The following is a 20,490-nucleotide window of genomic DNA, read 5'->3' on the forward strand; positions in this document are numbered from 1 at the left end:
ATGGAGGAGAAAGCCCAGTCATTGGTGAACATGGTCTACAGCTCATAACCCTTGATTTAGAATCTGAGAAGTATTACGCAGCTTACCCTAACTGTTCTTCGTCACTAAAAACCAAACAAACAAACAAGCAAACAGAACCCACAACCCACACTGGACTGTTTTCTATATGAATTGTGATTGCAAAGGAGAACTGTAAGCGCAATCATGCAACTCTGCAATAGTGCAACATGGATCCTTCTTCAACCTAAATAACTCGCCCACTGCAAGTCTCGGAGAAATATGCACTGTGTTTTGGCCCACTGACTTGGGATGCTGCAGACTATTACATATCTCTTTCATTATAACATTTAGGATTTAATTTTCCTTTTGGGGGGAAAAAAGAAATGCACTTTTCGCTTTTTTTGTATGTTTTCTGTTGATATGTTTCTAAGAAAGATTTTATGTAATTATTAAATAAAAAGTAGTGTATTGTACAGCTGTTGTAATAATGACCTATTTCTATATAAAATAAAATTATATGGAATTATGTGGAAATTATTTTGTATATGAAATATCAACTCATTTCACAAGTATAAAGATTGTGCTTGTGCTTTTTTGTGAGTGGATATTTTGTAATAAACTAATGAATTAGAAATGTTTTTGTGAAGGGAACTACTGTTTCATGCTATATACAAATCAAACTATTATTTTTTTTCCATTTAATGATGGACGGTTGTCTTTATTTGTAGAATAAAATAAAATAGCCAAAAGGCTTTATTGCAGGACTTGCACACATTTTCCTGTGGCTGTTCAACTGTGATTCACTTTAGATTGTTAATATTAGCCATAGCCTGGCAAAGCGTTTGGCACCCACTTAGCTAAAACAAGTATTATCCTATGGGACCTTTCTCATGGCATAGACAACGAGAATGACAGCTCAGGAAGTTATATTAGCTGCTAGCCAAGACAAATCCTTTAAAACCTTAAAGACCTCAGGCAGCTCCGTACCTTCCAAACAAACAGTTTTACATTAGGGCAAAACAGATGATTTAAAGAATGGTTTGACGCAGCACATGCCAGGGCTTTGACCCACGTCCAGCTTTGGTGTGTTAAGACATCGCTGTTCTAAGTTTTGCGATATACCTCTGCTGCAGTTGTTGCTGTCATTCGTTTTAGTAGCCAGCCCAGCCCAAACCATGACACGTGCCCACACTGTAGACAGTCTGGTTTCCAGCTTGGCATCCTTGTGCAGACTCTTCTTCACGTTAAATGCAAATTGACTAGAGGACGGAGCAGCCAAGGTACAGCTCTGCTTTCCCTTTGCTGACTCTGCTGCAGGAGCAGCAACCTCCAACACAGACCAAGGTGGATAACTGAGCATAGTAATGCTCTTCTTCGCTGTGGTGAGATTGAAAGGGGATGCCCTTCAGTGGCAGCTTGCAGCCGCCCGAGCCAGCGTTAGCTTGAAGAGAGTGCAGACCATACTGCCCTTCCCACCCTTCAGTACCAAGGATCATGTCACCAGAGCCCACACGTTCAGCTCTGGCATACAATGGAGATAATTGAGCTGGGAGCTGGAAATGGTGAAAGTAAACTTTCAGAGAAATGAAAAAGGTTCATTTGCCCCGAGTTCTGAAGAAGCTAAAAACCTCCTGGAGAAAACCCACTGGCAAAATGACCCTGCTGCTTTGACAGCAAAACTGGCCGGTAGCACTGATCGGTGCGTGTGTATTTCAGTCCATACAATCCCTCTGTTTTACTTCATTGAAGGAAGATGAGGGAATCAAGTCTCTAAAAAGCGTTTAGAGACCAGATCTGATCTCTGAGAAAAGTGTTTTTACTCCTAACTTTAGGCACCAGTCTGGGTTAATCTGCTCATCTCTTTAAATTCTTGCATTCAGTGAAGCAAGAGTGACCCCACCAGATGAAGATTAAAGAGCTAAACCTTAAGGTGCTTTCACCTGATGTCTGAAGGAACCTCTCTCTTTTCATTAACTATAGACAAACCTCAGCAAAGACCAGTCGGCTAGGGTAGAGGCTAACTCCATAAATGCCACCCACTCCTGTAAGGGCTTATTCTGGGAAAGGGGACAGGAAATTTGTCTGTTTCTAGGCCAAAAAGTTCATGCAGGAAAGAGGTAATGAAGGACTGTGAGCACCTCAGAGAAAATATTTGTGGAAGCAGCACTTGAGGGATGTCAACTACTATGATGGAAGTCACAGGAACAAAAAATTTCTCTGAGACCTTGTTTTACTCCCAGGGTTAGTTACAATACACCCACATCTCTCCTGATTGCCAGTGGGTATGTCCAATCCACGCTCGGCCTTGGAGAAAACATTTATCTTTCCAAAACCCACATTACTGTAAGTAAAAGGAGAAACTGTGAATAGGGTGGAGTTGCCTTCCCATAAACTGGCTTATTGTTTGGAAGGATACAGAGCCCTTGCAAGAACAGATTTACATCAATATCTAGTTTTTCATGCCCTGTCTCGTTTCTTCCTTGTACACTCTTTTGGTTTGAATTATGGCACTTGTTCCCTGTTGCACAAACACACAATGCCAGTCCTCTTCGCAGCGCTGGGCTGTTGCTCTAGTCCATTACAGCCAAGATCGGGCTTGTTCCAACATAATCACCCAGGCTGGGTGCTTTTGCTAAGCAGGCAGCCAGAGAAGCTGGTTGCTGCAAACTACTGGCCCATGCCGGAATACCCAGTTTTCTGAATCGAGGCGTGAACAGGGAAAGCCGCCTGCTAGAAGCGCAACCACCCCCAAGCCGAGCTCCCATTACGATGTACGGCATGAAAGGATTCCTAAGCAGGGGGCAAGTAGGTAGGTGGCTACTCAGAGCCACCAGGGCCAAGCCCGGTGAGGCAGGGCTGGCTTCCTTAGCCGTGAGGAGGGACTTTTTCTTCCCAAGTAACGGTGCTGTGGAACCTTCCCGGTAACTATCCCGAAGTAAAAATCCAGCAGGAGCCAGGGGGGGTTGTGAGCGGTCGGAGCACGCAGGCAAGGCCGGCTCCTGCCGGAGGGAGGGCCGGCCCCCCGCACCCCGCGGCGGAGCCCCGGAGGCCGGGGCGGAACAAGCCTGAGGCGGCTCCCTCCAGGGTCAGCGGCCCCTTCGAAGGCAGGGCCACCAGACCCTTCGCCGCCCGCCGGTACCGGCAGACAGACAGGGTATCGACGGACACGGTTACAATCCCCCCGCGCATGCGCGCCGCCGCCTGAGCGAGCGCCTCCCTGCGCCGGCGCAGTCGGTCCCCGCTGGCAGCCCGGAAGGGCTTCTCGCTCCCACAGGCCCTTGCGCCCTCCTTTCCGGCCTGTACCCGGGCAGGGTGAGTGGTCTCTTCGCCGAATCCGCCTCCATCTGCCTGCCAGACCCCGCGGCGGGAGAGATCCTCGGCCTGGGCCGGAGCGGGGGGCGGCCCGGCGCGGGCGGTACCGGGTGGTTCCTCTCGGTGGGGCCGCTTCGGCGGGGCTGGGGCCCATCTACCGGCCCAGTACCGCCATTCAGGCCTGCGCTGAGGCGGGCAGGGCGCAGGCCCGGGGCGGCCTGCGGGGCGCTTGAGGGGGGGTTACGGCCCATGCTGGGCCATGGCGAGGAAGGAGGAAGCCGCAGGCCGCCGTCAGGCCCTGGAAGGAGCCCCTCTGGCACCGTCATCTTTCCGGGACGGGCCGAAAACCTCTCCTGGGTCGTCTTGAAGAAGGAAGGGGCTTTGAGACATAGAGAAGCAGGACTGGGTGGTTTTGAGGGTGAAGGCAGGAGCCGGGCCCTCTTGGGAAGCGGCCAAAGAGTCTTAGATGTGTTTCCCGCTCCTGTCGGGGAGATGGAACAGGTTGCCCAGGGAAGTTGTGGATGCCCCATCCCTGAAAGTCTTCAAGTCCAGGCTGGATGGGGCTTTGAGTAACGTGGTCTAGTGGGAGGTGTCCCTGCCCGTGGCAGGTGGGTTGGAACTCGATGATCTTCTGTCCTAAGCCATTCTGTGGCTCTACGAGAGTAAAGCATTTGTGATGCTAAAAAGTTGCTGCTTAAAATCTGTAAGTGGTGTGACTCCGGGGATGAATTAATCTTAAAAAAGTTTCTGAATGTGGGAATTGTGTGGCTTGTAAGGAGCTGGGAGGAGGGAGGGTGACAGGGGAAAACTCTGAGGGAAGCTGGGTCTGCGTTTGACGTGTGCACGGGTGCTTTTCAGGGTTGCTCAGATGGCTCCTGCAAAGAAAGGTGGCGAGAAGAAGAAGGGACGCTCCGCCATCAATGAGGTGGTAACTAGGGAATATACCATCAACATTCACAAGCGGATCCATGGCGTGTAAGTTCTTGTTTTTATCAGTGAAACTGGCGTTACATAAAGTGGCATTTGGAATTGGGTGCAGTAGGTTTTAAATGGCAGAGAACGACAGTTGTTACCGGCACCGATGATTATGTGTCATTTTTCAGTGCCTTGTGCTACAGTTGTGTCCCGAGAAAGTGGTTCTGTACCTGTGCAGGTGGCTTTCAGGAACAAGTTTGTTTCTGTTTTTTTTGTGAGTGTTCCTGGTTGTAATTTCGAGGTAGATCTATTTATCTTAGTGCAGAGGTCATCATTCTTTTGCAAGTGAAGTTTAAAATTTAGACCGCTATAGAAAGTTGTAGAAATTAAATATTGTTGTAATGAAATGATTGATTCCGTGCTTATGACTAAATTGTGTGAGATGTAAATTGGGGTATGATTTTGAGTTGAACAATATTGTGTGTAGGTGAGAGTAACTTTTTACCTGACGAAATGTTGAACCACATTCTCGAGAGGACTTGTTGAGAAACTGTGTCTCCCTTGGCTCCTCTCTGTATGTGCGTGTGGCTGCAGTCACGTGACAGAAAACTATATCTGAATTAAAACAACTGGTGAAATTGCTGAAGTTAACTTAAAATAGGAGAGAAATGAGGTGGTGAACTATTACAAAACTATGAGTGAGGATGAGAGGCAATGGTACCTTTAAGTGGCAATAAAATATTCTGTCCTTGCCTGTTGGTTGTTTATGGCAGTTCAGTCTATTAATGATGATGATCCTGCTAGCCTCTTTCCTTTTGGGATTATCCAAAAGAAAGATTATCTATCTCTCTTTAGGCATGAAGTGCTAGGGGTGAAATACTTTTTGTTTAATGTGTGTTTCACTTGTAATCACTCACACCCAATTTCTAGCACTAAATATCTACGGTAGTTTGCAAACAATACTAAATATAACCTGTGGGGTCCTGGACCCTACTGACACTATAGTTACGTGTCAACGGTGTAGGTATAATAGCTACAGCAAAGCACTTGTGGCTATAACTTTCAGTGTAAATGCCCAGTCATGCAGAATCTGTCCATAATAGGCATGAGACGAGCTATACTTTGAAAAAAACAGTTCTGATGGTGGTCCAGTCATGATGACATGAAGAAAATAACCATCAAATACTGTTTTGCTGAAGCTGTTATTTAGAATAGCACGTTTTCTTCTTCTGTATTTCGGTACTGAACAGTTCTGTCAAGTTTGTGTTAACCATAGGCCTTTCATTTAGAGTATATCTGAAAGCTCTGATCTCTTCAATAATATTGCAAGAAGTTTTCAAGTTGACATGCTAGAAGTAAGACTTAAGATGTGGGAGATCTTGCAGTTGCAAAATTGTAATGAAATTATTCTACATAAGCATATGTAGTTTCTGTTAGGCATGGACATTTAAGGTTAGCGGCTACCTGCCAAACTAAAGGTCTGGTCATACTACGATGCAGCTATTGAACTTCTGTTGAACACAATTCTTTCAATTGTATGTTTAGAGAACATCAGTGGTTGAGTGCTGCAACAAGTGTCCTGTGCTGGCAGTTTCCTGAAGTTAAAGAAATGGCTCTTGTGTTTCTCCTAGGGGCTTCAAGAAACGAGCACCGCGTGCTCTCAAGGAAATCCGTAAATTTGCGATGAAGGAAATGGGTACTCCTGATGTTCGCATTGACACCAGATTGAACAAAGCAGTCTGGGCTAAAGGAATAAGGTACGTTTCTGCAACTTTCCCTATTGGGTGAGGAAGAACCTTGTAACTGTGTATGTAGAAGTGCAGGGGTAGAAAAATTGGTACACTTCTTTATAGTGTTTGCGTTTTCTTTGCAAATGCTTCCTTTCTTACAGTGTGTGTGCCAGACTAATCTTTCTGTCACCTCTGTGTTCTGGTCAGCTCCCTCAGTGTACTTGTAGCAAAGCTTTGGTAAGCTCTGGAATTGAAAGAATTTAATTCTACATAGGATAAGAATAAAGCAAAGGAAAGAAGGAATGCAGGCTTGGGGTGGGACAGGGGGAGGACTGGTGTATTGTAATACTGCAGCTGACAGTTTTTGGAAATTTGGCTTTATTAGTGCTACCTACTAGGTCGTAGGCTAATTACCTGGGATTTGTGTAATGTGAACGGTATTAGGTTTCGAAGTGTGCCGAATTGATAAATGCTACATGAAGAAATAATGAGGTGTTTTTTAAATAGGGCCACTAATCTTGTCTGGAAAGTACAAGTAGTTTAGGGGCCAAACAGTTACAACTTCTGTTAAATCACTGCTACAGAGGCTACTGATGTGGCATTTGACGTGTGAGGATGGTTCAAAGGGACTCCTGTCAGGAGTGGGACCTAATAAACCTTAATAAAAAGTTAACTGGTTGGGGTTAATACCGTGAGTGATAACACTGGATATGCATGAACCCTTGTTTTAAAACAAGTCTTCTCGGAATTAGATTCCCAAGTAGCCCATGATATGTTTACAGTCCTTTACCTGGAGTTCCATGTTCAGGCCAACCCTTCCTTCAAAATCAAAGTGGGAAGATGGGACTAAGTTACTGGGTGTTCTGGGCAGGGGTTCTCTGTCCTTCCTGTTGAGCTGTTTCGGTTCATAGGCAACGAAGAAGTACCAATTGGGCCAGGTGTCAGCGTGCCTTCAGAGCTTAGTAGTGAGGCTCCTAACCAGGACTTCCTCGTAGAAGTGCATTCTGTGGAGCAGGGAGTCATCACATCTGTTTCTGTAGCATGAATTTAACTGCAGTTTTCACTAGTTAGAATAGATAATGTATGCAAAGTAAAATATCTTCCTCTGGCATGATTGGGAGAGGCTAAAATCACAGTGTCAGCTAGTGTGATAGTGAATGATCTAAGAAAGTGGCGAAAAATGCTTTTGATTTGTTTCAAGAAGTGAGTAAATCAAAGCAAGGTCCTGTATTGTAATTACTGTATCCATCTGATTTAGTAAGTCTGCTCTGAGAACATAGCAGCAAGAAGGAAGTCTTTTCTCCTAGTCTGTGGAGCAAAGTACTCTGAGCAGGATATTTCCAAAATCCTGAGTTCATTTGAAGGAGGAGGTTACTTTAAAAACGGTGTGGACAGATAATTTTTTGTGCCTCCCCTCACCAGCATATTTTGGGCAGTATTAGAGGGGGACCCTAAGCTGTGACTTGCTCATTAAGAACAAAGTCATCTAAGCAATTTAGTTCTGGTTCCATGGGCTCTGGGAGGGAGAAATGTTGATCAATTGTATGCCCATAAATAAGATCTTGGTTCAGGTTTAATGCTCACTAGAATTTCCACAGGACTTCTGACTCTTGACAGGCTTTCAGAACAGATTTCTTCCTCACCCCCCTCTCTGTTTTCTATGCAAGTAAGAAATGCTTGTTAGTGACAGCTGCTTGCTCATCATGTTCATGCTGTGCTTCATAATCATCTTCAGAATGTATTTCCTGGCTCAGTAGTGGACTGATGGTGTACTTCTGACTTTATGCTCCCACTGGATTATGGATTCATCTTATTCAAGGCTCATTCAACTCTTACCTGCTCACTTGAACAAAAAGCAAAACAAAAAAGCTCCTCTAAGGCAAACAGTACAATCTCTGAGGCTCTTGTTACGATGCTGAGATAGAAACAGAATTGACTCATCGTGTCTTTGCACAAATAGGCAAAGCGTAAGAATTTGCAGAGAGGGAGTAGTAACCATGGAGCAAAAAACTTTTATTTTCTGTCAGTTAACAGGTTTCAGTACACATTTCATTGAAAATTAATTTGTCGTCTTCGTTTTAGGAATGTTCCTTACCGCATCCGTGTGCGTTTGTCCAGAAAGCGCAATGAGGATGAAGATTCACCAAACAAACTATACACACTGGTTACCTATGTACCAGTCACAACATTCAAAGGTAAGGTTGCATGCCATCTTTTTTCCTCCATGCCATGTTTCTTTCTGATCAAGTAGCAAAGTGGGACAGCTCCTCCTTGCACTGCAAAATTCAAACGAAAAGCATGCTGAAGGGGTCAAACTGCTGGCTTAAATGAGCTCTGCTGTAGAGAACAGGACTGTTAGCTTGCCTGATCAGCATTAAAGAGTAAATACAGAATTTAGTGAAATAATCGTGTAAATATTGAGAGAACAAAAAAACCCACTGGCCAGTCATTAAGGTTTGTTTCCTATGTACAGTACATCCTGTGTTGTGAAAAGCTCAAGCAGGTTGAGCCTTTTCTGCTTGTCATCTGAGAAGTATCCCATTTGCAGAATCGATTTAACAAATTTCTGGTTTAACATGTGGTGAAATACTTGTGTATAGTTTGCTCTTCCAGAAGTAGATCAGCAAACTAAGCTTTGAAACTGTGGGTGTGATTTCTTGTGAAGATTTGCATATGTGTAAAGGGAATTGTCCTAGTAATAGGTGGTGATAAAATTTCTTGTTTTGCAGGTCTACAGACAGTCAATGTGGATGAAAATTAAACTGATTTTCATTACAATAAAAAGATAAAAAGAAAGTTTACTCCTAAGTCATTTTTTCTTTTTATTGTCATGTCTCTTCAAGCTGTCATCCATGAAGCATTTTGTTGAGCAGGTGACAAGCTCTTTAAATATCTTGCTTTCTCTGGCCTTGTACGTAATGGTGTAGTTTACTTAATTAAAGGTAGTCTAGACTTCTGCTGGCTGTGAATGGAATAGGAGGAGACGCAGTCGTTCCTGTGTGGGTACCAAAGTCCTACTGTTTTGTTCCTATGGGAATAAAGCGCCATTACACAGGTATTTTAAGTTAAGGCTAAGTTTGTTAAAAAAAGACAAACCAAACCAACCCCCCATACTGTTAGATCAGTATTTCATGAATTCTCGTGAATATTCTCGTGAATAAAGTAAACACTCTGTATTTGGTCCCCTGCTGGTCTAGTCAGAATCAGTAGGCTTTTCCCAGGCAGGTCTGGGCACTACACTGAAAAATGGGGTTCTGACCAGTGAATTAATTGTGAGCACACTAGCTCAGGGAATCGGTTTAATGAAGTAGGGACTAAAGGCACTTACCTTCCATAAATGAATACATACTGTCAATGCAAGTCTAGTACAAAAAGGGTTTATTGAAAAGTGCATGGTTTCACAGACCAACATCAGAAGCACAGTCCATGTACACTTAACACTTCAGCAAGACATACAAATTGGAATACAATCAAATATATTAAAATAGTTTCAATTACCAGCATTGAAACAGTTTTCAGTATTAGTGCAAAAAAGGCAACCCAAACAAACTGCGGACAGTAGCTGAGAAGTGTTTTTCCCTCTTTAAAAAAAAAAAAAAATTAAAAAAATGGACAGCTGGAGCCAGCCTCTGCTCTCCCTGTGCGGAAGAAAGCTTCAATGTCTTCACACTGTAGACAGATGTTTCCTTTTACATTCAAAACAAGAAGATAATTAATAAATCAATGGCACAAAACAAACCTACACACCCTTTAGCTTTTAAAGCTCTTAAACTGAAAACGACAGACCAACAAATTGTTTATCAGAAGTCCACTGCTAACTGAAAGCCTTTTACAGTATGTGCTTTGGCATAATTTCAGTGCACTTATTTTTGACGGCTTTGCTACGACTGTATGTTTAATTTTGCATGTTCGCCCCGTGACTGGCAGCTCATCCCGTTTGTTTTGAGATTATATTGATTTAGCTTTGCATTCTCAAGTTTTGGCTTCAGTTCTAAGGGTTTTTCAAAGAAATTAACTAGTGATTGTTCAGTCAAGAGGGATGCTAATATGTGTTCAAAAGAGACAGTCCAGTCCCCTTCAGTCACAGGGGAAGGTTGAGAGTCTTTGTGAGGGGCCTTCACAGTGTCGGTAAAAACAGCATCCTGGTCTGAAGCAGAGGCCTCAGGCTGCAAGTCCTCTGTGAACTCGTCCGATCCACTCCCCAGGCTGATGCTTCGTTGTCCTACTTCTCCAATCTGAAGTAACAGCGTGGTCACAGTGGCAATGGCTTGGTACAAATCATTCTCCTCTGGATCTTCATGGAACATGCTATACAGGGTTTTGCAGAACTGAATGAATTCCCTCTGTAAAGGACGAAAAGCTAAAATCAAACTGTTGGACAGCCACGCTATGGGTAACTGTAGGCGTCGGGCAAGGGCACGATATGGCAAAGGAAGGCAGAACGCTGTGTACAGACTTGCTCTTCTAAAACCTCTGCCTGCTTTTTAAAAAAGTGCTAGCAAAGGATTTCGACTCCCACTGATGCTAGGAAACCTACTGCTGCAAATCAAAAAGGGAACAGAGCAGAAAAATATTCTGCTGCCTTGAAGGAGAGCAGGACCTTCCAGATGACCAAAGGGCAAGTGAGATATAGGCCAAGGGATACCATCCATTACTGGTGGGAAACTGGTGGCTGTTACACAGAACAAATTACAACCAAAGTAGCCATCCACAGGCCTGCAAGCAACTCCCTTTCTGCTGTTTCTTTCCATCTTTCCCCAGCTCTTTTACTTATAAAAATAAAATTCTGACATCTTCCCTGCCTGACTGCTTTCTCTCCTTCCTTCCCTCACTCACCCATCATAGATAATTATTGGGCTATGAGAGGGTGTTTCCATATCTTCTTCTGAAATGATTTTCATAGAGTCATAGGATGGCTGCTAACTCAAGACATTCCATCAAGTGATGCCTTTATGAGAGATTACATGGTCCTGCTGAGCTGAAAGGTTAGCTACGCGCCACCCATTTTAAACTTTATTTAATAAACAACACCAGCACAGAAGGTGTTCTGGGAGTAGTCCCATCTTTGCACGTCTGTACATTTGTTGTAACTAACGTGGGATCCTTTTTCCCTCAATGCCAAGAACACGCACAAAGCTGTTACTGGCATTAGGGAGGAGATGGTAGGAGGACAAAAGCCTTCAACTGTCTTCCTTCATGCACTTCCAGTCAGTGTTTGGCTGTGACAGGGCAAGTTCCAGTTGGTGATGGACTAAGAAAGAAGTTATCAGTTTGGTGGAGGGGAGGGCAGGGAAGACAGAACAGCAGGATCACAGAATGATACAGGGCTGGAAGGGACCCCTGGAGATCATCTAGTCCAACCCCCCTGCCAAAGCAGGTCCACCCACAGCAGGTTGCACAGGAACACGTCCAGGCAGGTTTTGAATGTCTCCAGAGATGGAGACTCCACCACCTCCTGTCCTGTCAGGAGCCTGTCCCAGGGCTCTGCCACCCTCAAAGTGAAGAAGTTCCTCCTCATGTTTAGATGGAACTTCCTATGTTCGAGTTTGTGCCCATTTCCTCTTGTCCTGTCATTGGGCATCACTGAAAAAAGACTGGCCCCATCCTCTTGACACCCACCTGTTAAGTATTTGTAGGCATTGATCAGATCCACCCTCAGCCTTCTCCAGACTAAAAAGACCCAAGTCTGGAACACATTCTCTGGAATTCTTTGGGCTTAGGAGGAGCGCTTTTCCCAGCCTGCACGAGCCTGTTTTCCAGCTGGTAACGCTGCAGGTGAGGGTAAGACTAAAATTCTTTTTTATTCAGCAGGCAGCCCCAGGTGAGGGAGCTGCCGGAAAGGTGGCTGAGAGTTTTTAAACATGAAACTGCTCCCTGGATCAGAGTAGCCCAATCCTTGATACCTCAAGGACTGAATCTAAGCCCGGGCTGAAGTTACACTTTTTCAGAAAAAGCTAAACTGTTGTATTGAGTCATTTCATTTTTGAGTACTTTCCACTTTAAAGGACCACAGCCCCTAGTATACAAACCTGGCTCATTTTTGGCAGTTCTTTTTCAGCTTTATTATCCTTTTCTTTGGCTAGATCCTTCAGCATCTGCTTCAGCTGCTTTTGGTAATCCACTGCATCACCTTTTGTTGAGCAGACACAGAAAGGAGAATTAGATTTTAAGTCACTGGAGTGTCCTGACATTTCAAAATAAAACCCTGAGCGTGGAGATAATGGAGGAGGGATAACAAATGGGAAGTTGCTTATCTCATATGCACACGCATTAGAGAACCATTTCAGGCATACCATTTGATTTTCCAATGACAAGTGGTCTTGAAGTTGACAGCAAAGGATTCTTCAATGGTGACTGGCTGTCTCGTTCGTTTTCTGTGAGAGCTACCCAAAAAAAAAGTAAAAAATGAAACGATTATTCTTTCCAGTGCTGCATAATGGTTATTTATGCTTTTAAAATTTACATATTTGATGAAAGCAAAATAATTGGGCAAAGATGTTTTTAAACAGAATTCATTAAATAATGCTGTAAAATTATGTTAATATAAGTAAGACTGGTGCTGCAGTGAGAGAGTCGGAAGTTTGCCAGGAATGGCACATTTAATTAAAAACTCTGTACAGAGAAACTATGACAGAATTTTGTCACCTAATCAAAACTGGATCAAGATGTGATAAGGAGATTTCTACTGTACATGGAGTACCAGCCATCCAAAGTGTTATTCCAGTTCAGTATTTTGTCCAGAAGTAACCATGTAATTGCCTGCAAAGATCTCTGAATGCAGCAGATGTGAGCCTTAACACTGTATATCTGCAATTTGCACCCAAAAAGGTTTTTGACTGGAGTAAATTTTAAAATGTGGGGACCGTAACTACGAATGCAAATGCTATATGCTCCCAGCTGAAGGAAGGAAGATAGGCTTCTTAATTAAGCAGCCTTTTCCTAAAAGCTTTAAGCAAGTGTTTCGAGAGAAACTGAGGTATTCATTCCCTTTCAAATTTCTTACCAGGTGGGATGTGCAGCTTATATAGTAACTTTATCTTTTCATTCATTTCTCCGTTATACATAACATCTGCAAGGAAAAAAAAAAAAAAAACAAAACAAGAAGGAAGTGGACCAGATCATTTACTTCCACAGTTTAAAATAAATCAGGCATCTCTCTGTACACAAAAGATAATTGTTTACATGGACAATACATGAAAACATATGGCCAGTATATTATATGGAAATATTTTAAGTTGTGCCCGTCAATGAGGAACAGCAGGTGAGAGCCATCTGGCTTGGTCTTTGTTCTTGTAAAATAGGCGGGGAGTACCTAACCCTATGGAGCTTCAGCATCGTTTAAAAATATCAAGGAGAATGGCAGGGAATGTAGCAAAGGCTGTGTGCTGCCACAGATAAACAGGAATGGGAGAGGGTAGAGACTGAAAACTCCCTTTGGAGCCATCGTGTTCATAGTATTTCTCTCCTTCATCCCTCACTGCTGTTCTGTAGAATAAGCCCAAAGCAGATAACTACTTCACATGTCATATAATTCATATTTTCAATGACCAGTAGAAATGAGAGGCTAAACTTTCAAATGCACTAAAAAACTGTCAAGACATTTTTTATTTTTAAATTTAAAGTTCTATCCCTCTAAGAATTGCATGGTAACGTAATACAGGGTCCTAGAATCCCTAGAAATCCTAGAAAGCTTAAGTGGCAAGAATACAGATTTACTGATTTTTACTGAAGCTTTGAATGCTGATTGTGTTTTTTCACATGGGGTCAAGCAACAGCTAAGATGTGGCACTTTTTGCATTTTGCAACAGGCAGCCTCATCTCAGTAAAACAGCTGGTGGCCTCAAGACCAACTCTACCACAGCACTCAGTCCCTGCTGGGCAAAAATTTTTTTTTTTGGTTCTGCTTATCGTCAACATACAAGGCATGCAGCAGTCGGTTGTGTAAGATTTTTAACTTCAAGAAGCAGTTACAAAGAGGTATATTGAGATCTCAAAGGTATGCTGAGAGCAACAATCCAGTAGAGAGGATTTCATAGAATCATAGAATGGTTAGAGTTGGAAGGGACCTTAAAGACCATTGAGTTCCAACCCCCCTGCCATGGGCAGGGACACCTCCCACTAGAGCAGGTTGCTCAAAGCCCCATCCAGCCTGGCCTTGAAGACTTCCAGGGATGGGACATCCACAACTTCCCTGGGCAACCTGTTCCAGTGCCTCACACTCACACTAAAGCATTTCTTCCTAGTATCTAATCTAAATCTACCCTCTTTCAATTTAAAACCATTACTCCTATCACTACACTCTGATAAAGAGTCCCTCCCCATCTTTCCTGTAGGGACCCGTCAAGTATTGGAAGGCCCCTATGAGGTCTCCCCGGAACTTTCTCTTCTCTGTGCTGAACAACCCCAGCTGTCTCAGCCTGTCCTCCTAAGAGAGGTGGTCCAGCCCTCTGATCATCTTCATGGCCCTCTGCTGAACCCGCTCCAACAGCTTCATTTCCTTCTGATGTTGGGGGTCCCAGAGCTGGATGAAGTACTCCAGGTGGGGGTCTCACGAGAATGGAGTAGAGGGACAGAATCACCTCACTCAACCCGCTGACCATGCTTCTTCTGAAGCATTTCCTAGCCTTCCATGCAAATCCAAGTATAATTTTAATTCATAAAATATTTTCAACAAAATCACTATTGTCTGAGAAATCAAGTATTTTAATACAATATTCAATCGCATCCCTAAGCTGTTTTTTAAATCTAATCGACTTCAGGTGATTGGAACAACAGAAAACTGTCTGCCTGCATCCTCCCCTGCCAGTTGTATGGCATTTTAACATGTGTCTTGCCTGTGTGCCACCCCCTTCCTGCCCACCCTCAGCCCCTTAGAGGAGCCAATACCTAAGCAGCTGGCGAGCCCCTTGAATTCAACCAGCTGGTCCATGTTCTCGTCCAGGAGCCGGAAGGTCCTTTGGGCGAGGACGTCAGTGTGCTCCCCGCAGGTCCAGGGCGAGACCAGCCTGTACAGGTTAGTGAACTGCTGGGCATCGATGCGGTACTGCTCGGCGTACGGCCTGCTGGGGTCGTGGCGCTCGATGACCGGACTCGCTGTGTCCCAGTAACACCTTATTAAATGTTCCCTCTAGGAGAAATCAGAGGCGGGAGAAGGGAGATTGCAGTGTGCCATATCAGAGAGAAGAGAGCAACTGGCAGAAAAAGGCATTCACATCAAAGTATGCTGGAAATGCTCATAATTCTCTTTGCGTGAGGTGTTACAAGGATACCAAGACCATCTCTGGGAGAAAAAGCAAAGTATGAATCTTCAATTAAAGCAGCCAAGCGCTCTCATGATTTCCAGTGGATAATTAATAAATTTGAAGGGAGACCAGGCAGATTCTTGGAAGAAATTCACTGCAGGGTACTGAAACTCTACTACCCACATCTGGTCTGGGATATCTAGCCAAAGGTACAGAGGGTCAGAGAAAATCCAGGGTAAGCATTGTAGAGACCTAACCTGCTGATTTATTCTCCCTCAGACCTCTCTGTTTGGATACCGTCCCTATTGGTCTTCCCTTAGGGACAGGCTGATGCAGAACAAAGAGTCCTAACAAAACAAGCTGTCCCAGGGGATCAAAGGAGCCAACAAAAAAGGAACTACCACCAAGAAACAAAATGAGGAAAGGGGAGGAGTGCAGGCCAGTCAAAGCTCAAAAACACAGCAGCAAGGAGCGAGAAGGAAGCACTGAAGAGCAAGCCCCAGCAGCAGCATCTCACAACCACTAATGGACCGAGGATACAGCTGTTCTTAGCCACAAAGCTACATAAAGCTAAGAACATACCACAGTCATATTCTCAGTAGCTAGTATTTATGGCTATGAACAATACACAAAAGAAATTGTCCATTAAGGACGATAATTACATGCTTGGACTTCTAAATCTAGTATAGTTGCATAAGCTTAGATGTCCCTGCCTACAAATAACTTTTATAACAGTTCTATCAAACAGCTTGACAGAAAAAAACTGAGATAGAAACTGCTTTTAATTGTAAAAAAAAAAAAACACAACCAAACCTAAAACTATTAGAAATTTGGGAACAAATAGGAAGGACACAAGTTCATGGAGATTTTCTCCCCTGCGGAAAACAGAGTCTGCCTTTAAAGAGCATTGACAGAGCAGGGCTTAAAAGTACTGCAGAGCTCCCAGTTAGCAAAGCTACACATTATTTAATTTATTCTGCATGTGAAAGTTACAGAACTTAATTTATCACAGACCATCTCCAAGCAGCAAGTTAGAAAGGAAGCTCTGAAGCAATTCTCCTTTGAAGGATCAGTACATTACTATTGCTCTTTAACAACTGGGCGGGCGACCACAGAAAGGACAAAATGACAAAGTCCCATCTGAAAAGCATCTCCCAGGCAGAGGACTCAAGGTCTGAGGTGTCTCTGCTAAGCAATAGCTGGAAGTTATGCCCAGAAGCCTCAAATAGGTGCATCCCCTACTTTACAGGTAGACCAACCTTGAACAAGTCATACAATTCCTCTAAATCTTCAGGAAGAATCGAAACATCTGGGATGACAACTCGGAGCTTAAAAAGAAAGAAAAAACGTATTAGTGACAATCTTTTCTCCTGTGACCACACATAGGCCCACAAGCCCCGCAGGGGCTGTATTTATGTGATACAGCTGAAAACCACAGTATTGAAAAACTTTTGCAATTTTTCCCCCTTCTTTAGGTTCACTGGTTGGACAGATCTGTGAAAAGATAAATCCCTCAAGGGCTATTAGAAACAAAGACAGGAAGTCCCTAAGCTATGGGTCACAGGAGGCCAGGGAAGCATCACATCGCACTCGCTCTCCTCTTACACTCTTCCCCAGCATCTGCCTCGGGCCACGGTCAGAGACAAGGTGCTGGGCTGGACAGTCTTGCAGTTGTTCTTAATGTTAAAGCCACCCTAGAAATTAATGCATGTGGCTGCAAAAGAAAAACCAAACCCACAAGCATCCCAGGGAAGAGCTGTTTCCAGAGTCAGTAATGATCCTTTCTTTTTCCAAGATCTGGTGGTGCTGCCTGATAGTGCTGGGGGAGAGGGGAGATGTTAAGCTACCTCAGTCAAAATCATATTCTACTCACCACGTTTTGCTTGGTTGTGTCTTCGTGGCTTTGCAGGACACGGATTCGGTGCTTGTAGCGCATGTGCTCTATCTGCGCCACAGAGTGGTCTCCAAATTTCTATAAGGGAGGAACAGAAGTTTATTATTTTTACAGTAGTTTATGATATTTGTATTTCTCATTTACTGGAAATACAACTTTTAAAGTGTTGTGAGTCCTTGAAGAAAAAGCATACCCAGTCTCTAACTGATCTGTCAGTGGAGGTATTTATACTACACCTAGCACCGATCACTTACTCAAGGAATCTGTAAAGATATGTATTAACTTCCAAAACATCCATGTTAAATTTAACCTTTCTCTTTTTAAAAACTGTAACTTAACTGATCAGTAGACACGGAGCAGTATCTTACCTCATAGGAGTCATGAATCAGGTTAGCTATTTCAGCCACTGGAGAGGCTTCCTGGTCGTCGCTGAAGAATGCGTGGTGGTTACCAATAGGTGGCAGAGGGCTCTCCTCGTTTTTGACGTGCTCTAAAAACCTGAAGGGAAGAAATGTAAGCAACACAGGTTACTTCGCACTGTGCTCTTCTCAAGATAAATAAGCAAACAAATCTTATGGCTCAGACTTAGAAATAAACTGGTTTTCAGGCTGCTAGGCTTTTCAAAAACGCCTTCACGATTACTCATCCGAGGAACGGCAAGCCAGCCAAATGACTAAACGCTGCCCAAGGAAGAAAACTTCTGTCTCCTTGAAGTCTGGAGCAGGAAGCCCGTCACTCTAGGGAAGGCACGAAGAGCAGCAGTAAATATTGCACATTGACGCAGTTGATGCATGTCTTGGCGCTGCCAGGAAACTTCCCAGAACACCTACTTGTCTGACCTACAAAGCCCATTGTTTAAGGCAGACACTGTGAAAGCAGCAGCAAGGTAACACAGAGGGTCCTGCTGGTGCCTACAGAGCCCCGTAGTTATCACAGCAGCACCCAAATGCCTTTGTTTTACAGCAGAACAGTCCTCGGTGGAAGGAGCACTCCTGCGTGGCCATACCTGCTCAGGATCATCAGGGCCTGCCCATCGTCCTTGCTGTTACACAGGTCCACGGCGTTGGCTTCCAGTATGGCCAAGCCCAGCTGGAAAATGGCTTTGATCCCGTCATAGAAGAAGCAGTCCACAACATTCACAGCACTTTCCAGGGGCATGATGCTAAGGAAAAGGGTAAGGAACCAGGAAAGAGAGATGGAAGCTAAGGTTGTCAGATCCTTCATATGTTCAGCCAGCTCTGGAAGTTGCTCTTTTATAAGCTCTTCGAACACCGACTGGTCTACCTGAGCACCTGCAGGTCATAAAGAATCAGTATTAGCCAGGACTGACACAGGAAAAAATATTCTTTAAAGCTAACGATCGCTGTCAACTATTAACTGCAAAACCTTCTTAAAATTTAAACTGACAAGATACGCGCACACCCAGAGTAAAAAATCCCATTATCGTCCTGCTGTGATCTCAGCCCCAACCCTCATGTCCATAATCCTTACTGTACAACTTTCTGCAAAAAGGTCGTGTTGATTCTGCTAAGGGCCTTTAGGGTGCAATGAAGCAGTGATAGCAGCAGCTGTTGTTTTTGGCTAAAAGAGCACATAATAATAAAGTGCTAGCGAAAGCAATCTTAAAGCATTTTACTGTTCAGCTTGGGCTCTATGCAATGAAAAGAAGACAGTACACTTTCCTCTCCAGTGTATGTACTCCAGCAAGTGGGCAGTAGAGCTTTCATTCTAAGTGAGAAAATATAAGATGGAAATCCAGATATGGCTACACACACTAAGCAGGAAGAAAAATATTTACACATGAATATATGAGCAAACACAAATATATACTTACACGCATACATATATTTTAAGAACAAAAGATTTCTGCAGTGCCTAGATATAAGATTTCCTAACTGTCCCAACCAGTCTTTCCAAAAGCAGCAGATTTCGGGCTCTGTTTCAGCTACTAGCTCAGTCCTGCTTTGTCAGCAGCTATTGTAGAATCAATATAGTTTCATATTGTTGAAAAGGCCTGTATCTACAAACCAGATCTGCCACATCAGGAGCTTTAACCGATGATGGTGGGAGTTAAAATTGTTCCTGAATACAAAATGCAGTTAGCTTTTCAATTGTTTTATCTTTCCTTTCAAGTTATTTCATGTAGTCATTCTTTCTCATAGTCCCTATTACGCTAATATTAGGAGACAACTTTAATTGCTATGAAATTCCCGAGACATATATCCCCTCAGCACTCAAAACTTCTGTTGTCCAAAATCAGATTATAACCTGGACAATTTGTGGCAGACAGCCAGCATCTCTTGGCTTTGCATCCAGATCATAAAATAACAGATATGACGTTTCTCTGTCTTTAGAACTGTTCACATCAAGCCACAAAAAGCTTTTGCTGGTGGCTGAACAAACATTACAGCACCACAAATCAAAAATAAGTGCCCAGGGACATGCAAAGAGCTTCTGAGAAACACATCAAGTATGGTGCTTTGCTTTGAAGAGATAGCCTTCTCACATCAGATGGTCATAAATAAGAAGGGTAAAGAAAACAGAGGAGAAAACAGGCTGGGGTTTACTCAGCAGAGGGCAGGGTTTTGTTTGTTTTTTAACAAGCTAAATATAACAGTCATAGTTAACATAGACCAAAAAAATAGAGTCGGTTTTAGGGGTATTTGAAAGAAGCCAGAGACAGATAGGGAGACACGTATAAAAAGATCATTCCAGGCTCAGAGGCAGCACGTGAGAGATTGGTAAAAGCAGAGGTTTAAAAGAAATGTGCGATGCTGCCCACATCTTTTGCAGAAGATCATATTATAATTAAATGTTGACACAGTGGACGAAAGTCAAGCATGTGTATTCAAAGTGAGTTTTATGCCCACCTTTTCACTAGGGTCCCAGAAACCATGATATCTGAGCAACTGAACCTCTAATGTATTCTAGCATGAAACCATAGCAAGGCAGGAAAATGCCAGGGTATCCATTTAAAAAATGATGACTCAAGATGCAAACTAAATGACACCTCTGAGACTGAAAAGGCAAATCAGAGAAATGACCTGAGGTTTTCACTGTTTCAAGAATTATGATAGCGGAACGATGACATTCTAGCAGATAAAGTGGGGTGAGATGGCCTGCTGGTTTATGGAGAGGATGGAAAAGTCATGGTAACACAAGAATAACATATGCGTGACCCTTGTCACCGCTCTTGACCCAAGTACAACTTGCTTCTATCTTGCAGCTATCTGCTTATAATTTCCTCTATGCATTACAGAAGGGAAAAGGACGGAGGGAGTTCCTGAAGGAGAGACCAAGTGCCAGCCCTGCCTGCAGGCTTTTTCCATTTGCAAGTGAAATGATGCAGATGCTTGTTAAAAGACAGAGTGGTCATAGCTGGCACGGCCAAGAGGGA

The 20,490-nt window shown here is 43.6% G+C and overlaps 2 protein-coding genes across 2 annotated transcripts in view; one reads left to right on the forward strand and one right to left on the reverse strand.

The window, feature by feature from the left end:
• The first annotated feature begins 3,305 nt into the window (after window positions 1-3,305).
• Window positions 3,306-9,648, forward strand: RPL31 (ribosomal protein L31). Its single transcript, XM_074159044.1, has 5 exons — window positions 3,306-4,015; window positions 4,171-4,287; window positions 5,859-5,984; window positions 8,040-8,152; window positions 8,687-9,648. Exons 2-5 carry the CDS (start codon window positions 4,181-4,183, stop codon window positions 8,716-8,718), a joined length of 378 nt encoding a protein of 125 aa, XP_074015145.1. The 5' UTR covers window positions 3,306-4,015; window positions 4,171-4,180; the 3' UTR covers window positions 8,719-9,648.
• TBC1D8 (TBC1 domain family member 8) overlaps window positions 9,320-20,490 on the reverse strand; it is a 51,513-nt gene continuing 40,342 nt past the window's right edge. The window contains exons 12-20 of the mRNA XM_074159029.1: window positions 18,100-18,385; window positions 17,462-17,591; window positions 17,073-17,171; window positions 16,459-16,527; window positions 14,844-15,084; window positions 12,961-13,026; window positions 12,251-12,340; window positions 11,987-12,087; window positions 9,320-10,300 (exon numbers count right to left, since the gene is read on the reverse strand). Of these exons, the coding sequence (XP_074015130.1) occupies window positions 9,839-10,300; window positions 11,987-12,087; window positions 12,251-12,340; window positions 12,961-13,026; window positions 14,844-15,084; window positions 16,459-16,527; window positions 17,073-17,171; window positions 17,462-17,591; window positions 18,100-18,385 (1,544 nt within the window). The 3' untranslated portion in view covers window positions 9,320-9,838. The remainder of the gene's footprint in view (window positions 10,301-11,986; window positions 12,088-12,250; window positions 12,341-12,960; window positions 13,027-14,843; window positions 15,085-16,458; window positions 16,528-17,072; window positions 17,172-17,461; window positions 17,592-18,099; window positions 18,386-20,490) is intronic.

The sequence above is a fragment of the Numenius arquata genome, chromosome 1 (genome assembly GCF_964106895.1).
Source record: "Numenius arquata chromosome 1, bNumArq3.hap1.1, whole genome shotgun sequence".
NCBI lineage: Eukaryota > Metazoa > Chordata > Aves > Charadriiformes > Scolopacidae > Numenius > Numenius arquata.

Bases quoted from the DNA above. Each gene is read 5' to 3' on its own strand.
- RPL31 (XM_074159044.1), top strand. From the start codon at position 4,181: ATGGCTCCTGCAAAGAAAGGTGGCGAGAAGAAGAAGGGACGCTCCGCC. The intron at 5,985-8,039 runs GTACGTTTCTGC...TCTTCGTTTTAG, and splicing joins GTCTGGGCTAAAGGAATAAG to GAATGTTCCTTACCGCATCC. The intron at 8,153-8,686 runs GTAAGGTTGCAT...CTTGTTTTGCAG, and splicing joins ACCAGTCACAACATTCAAAG to GTCTACAGACAGTCAATGTG.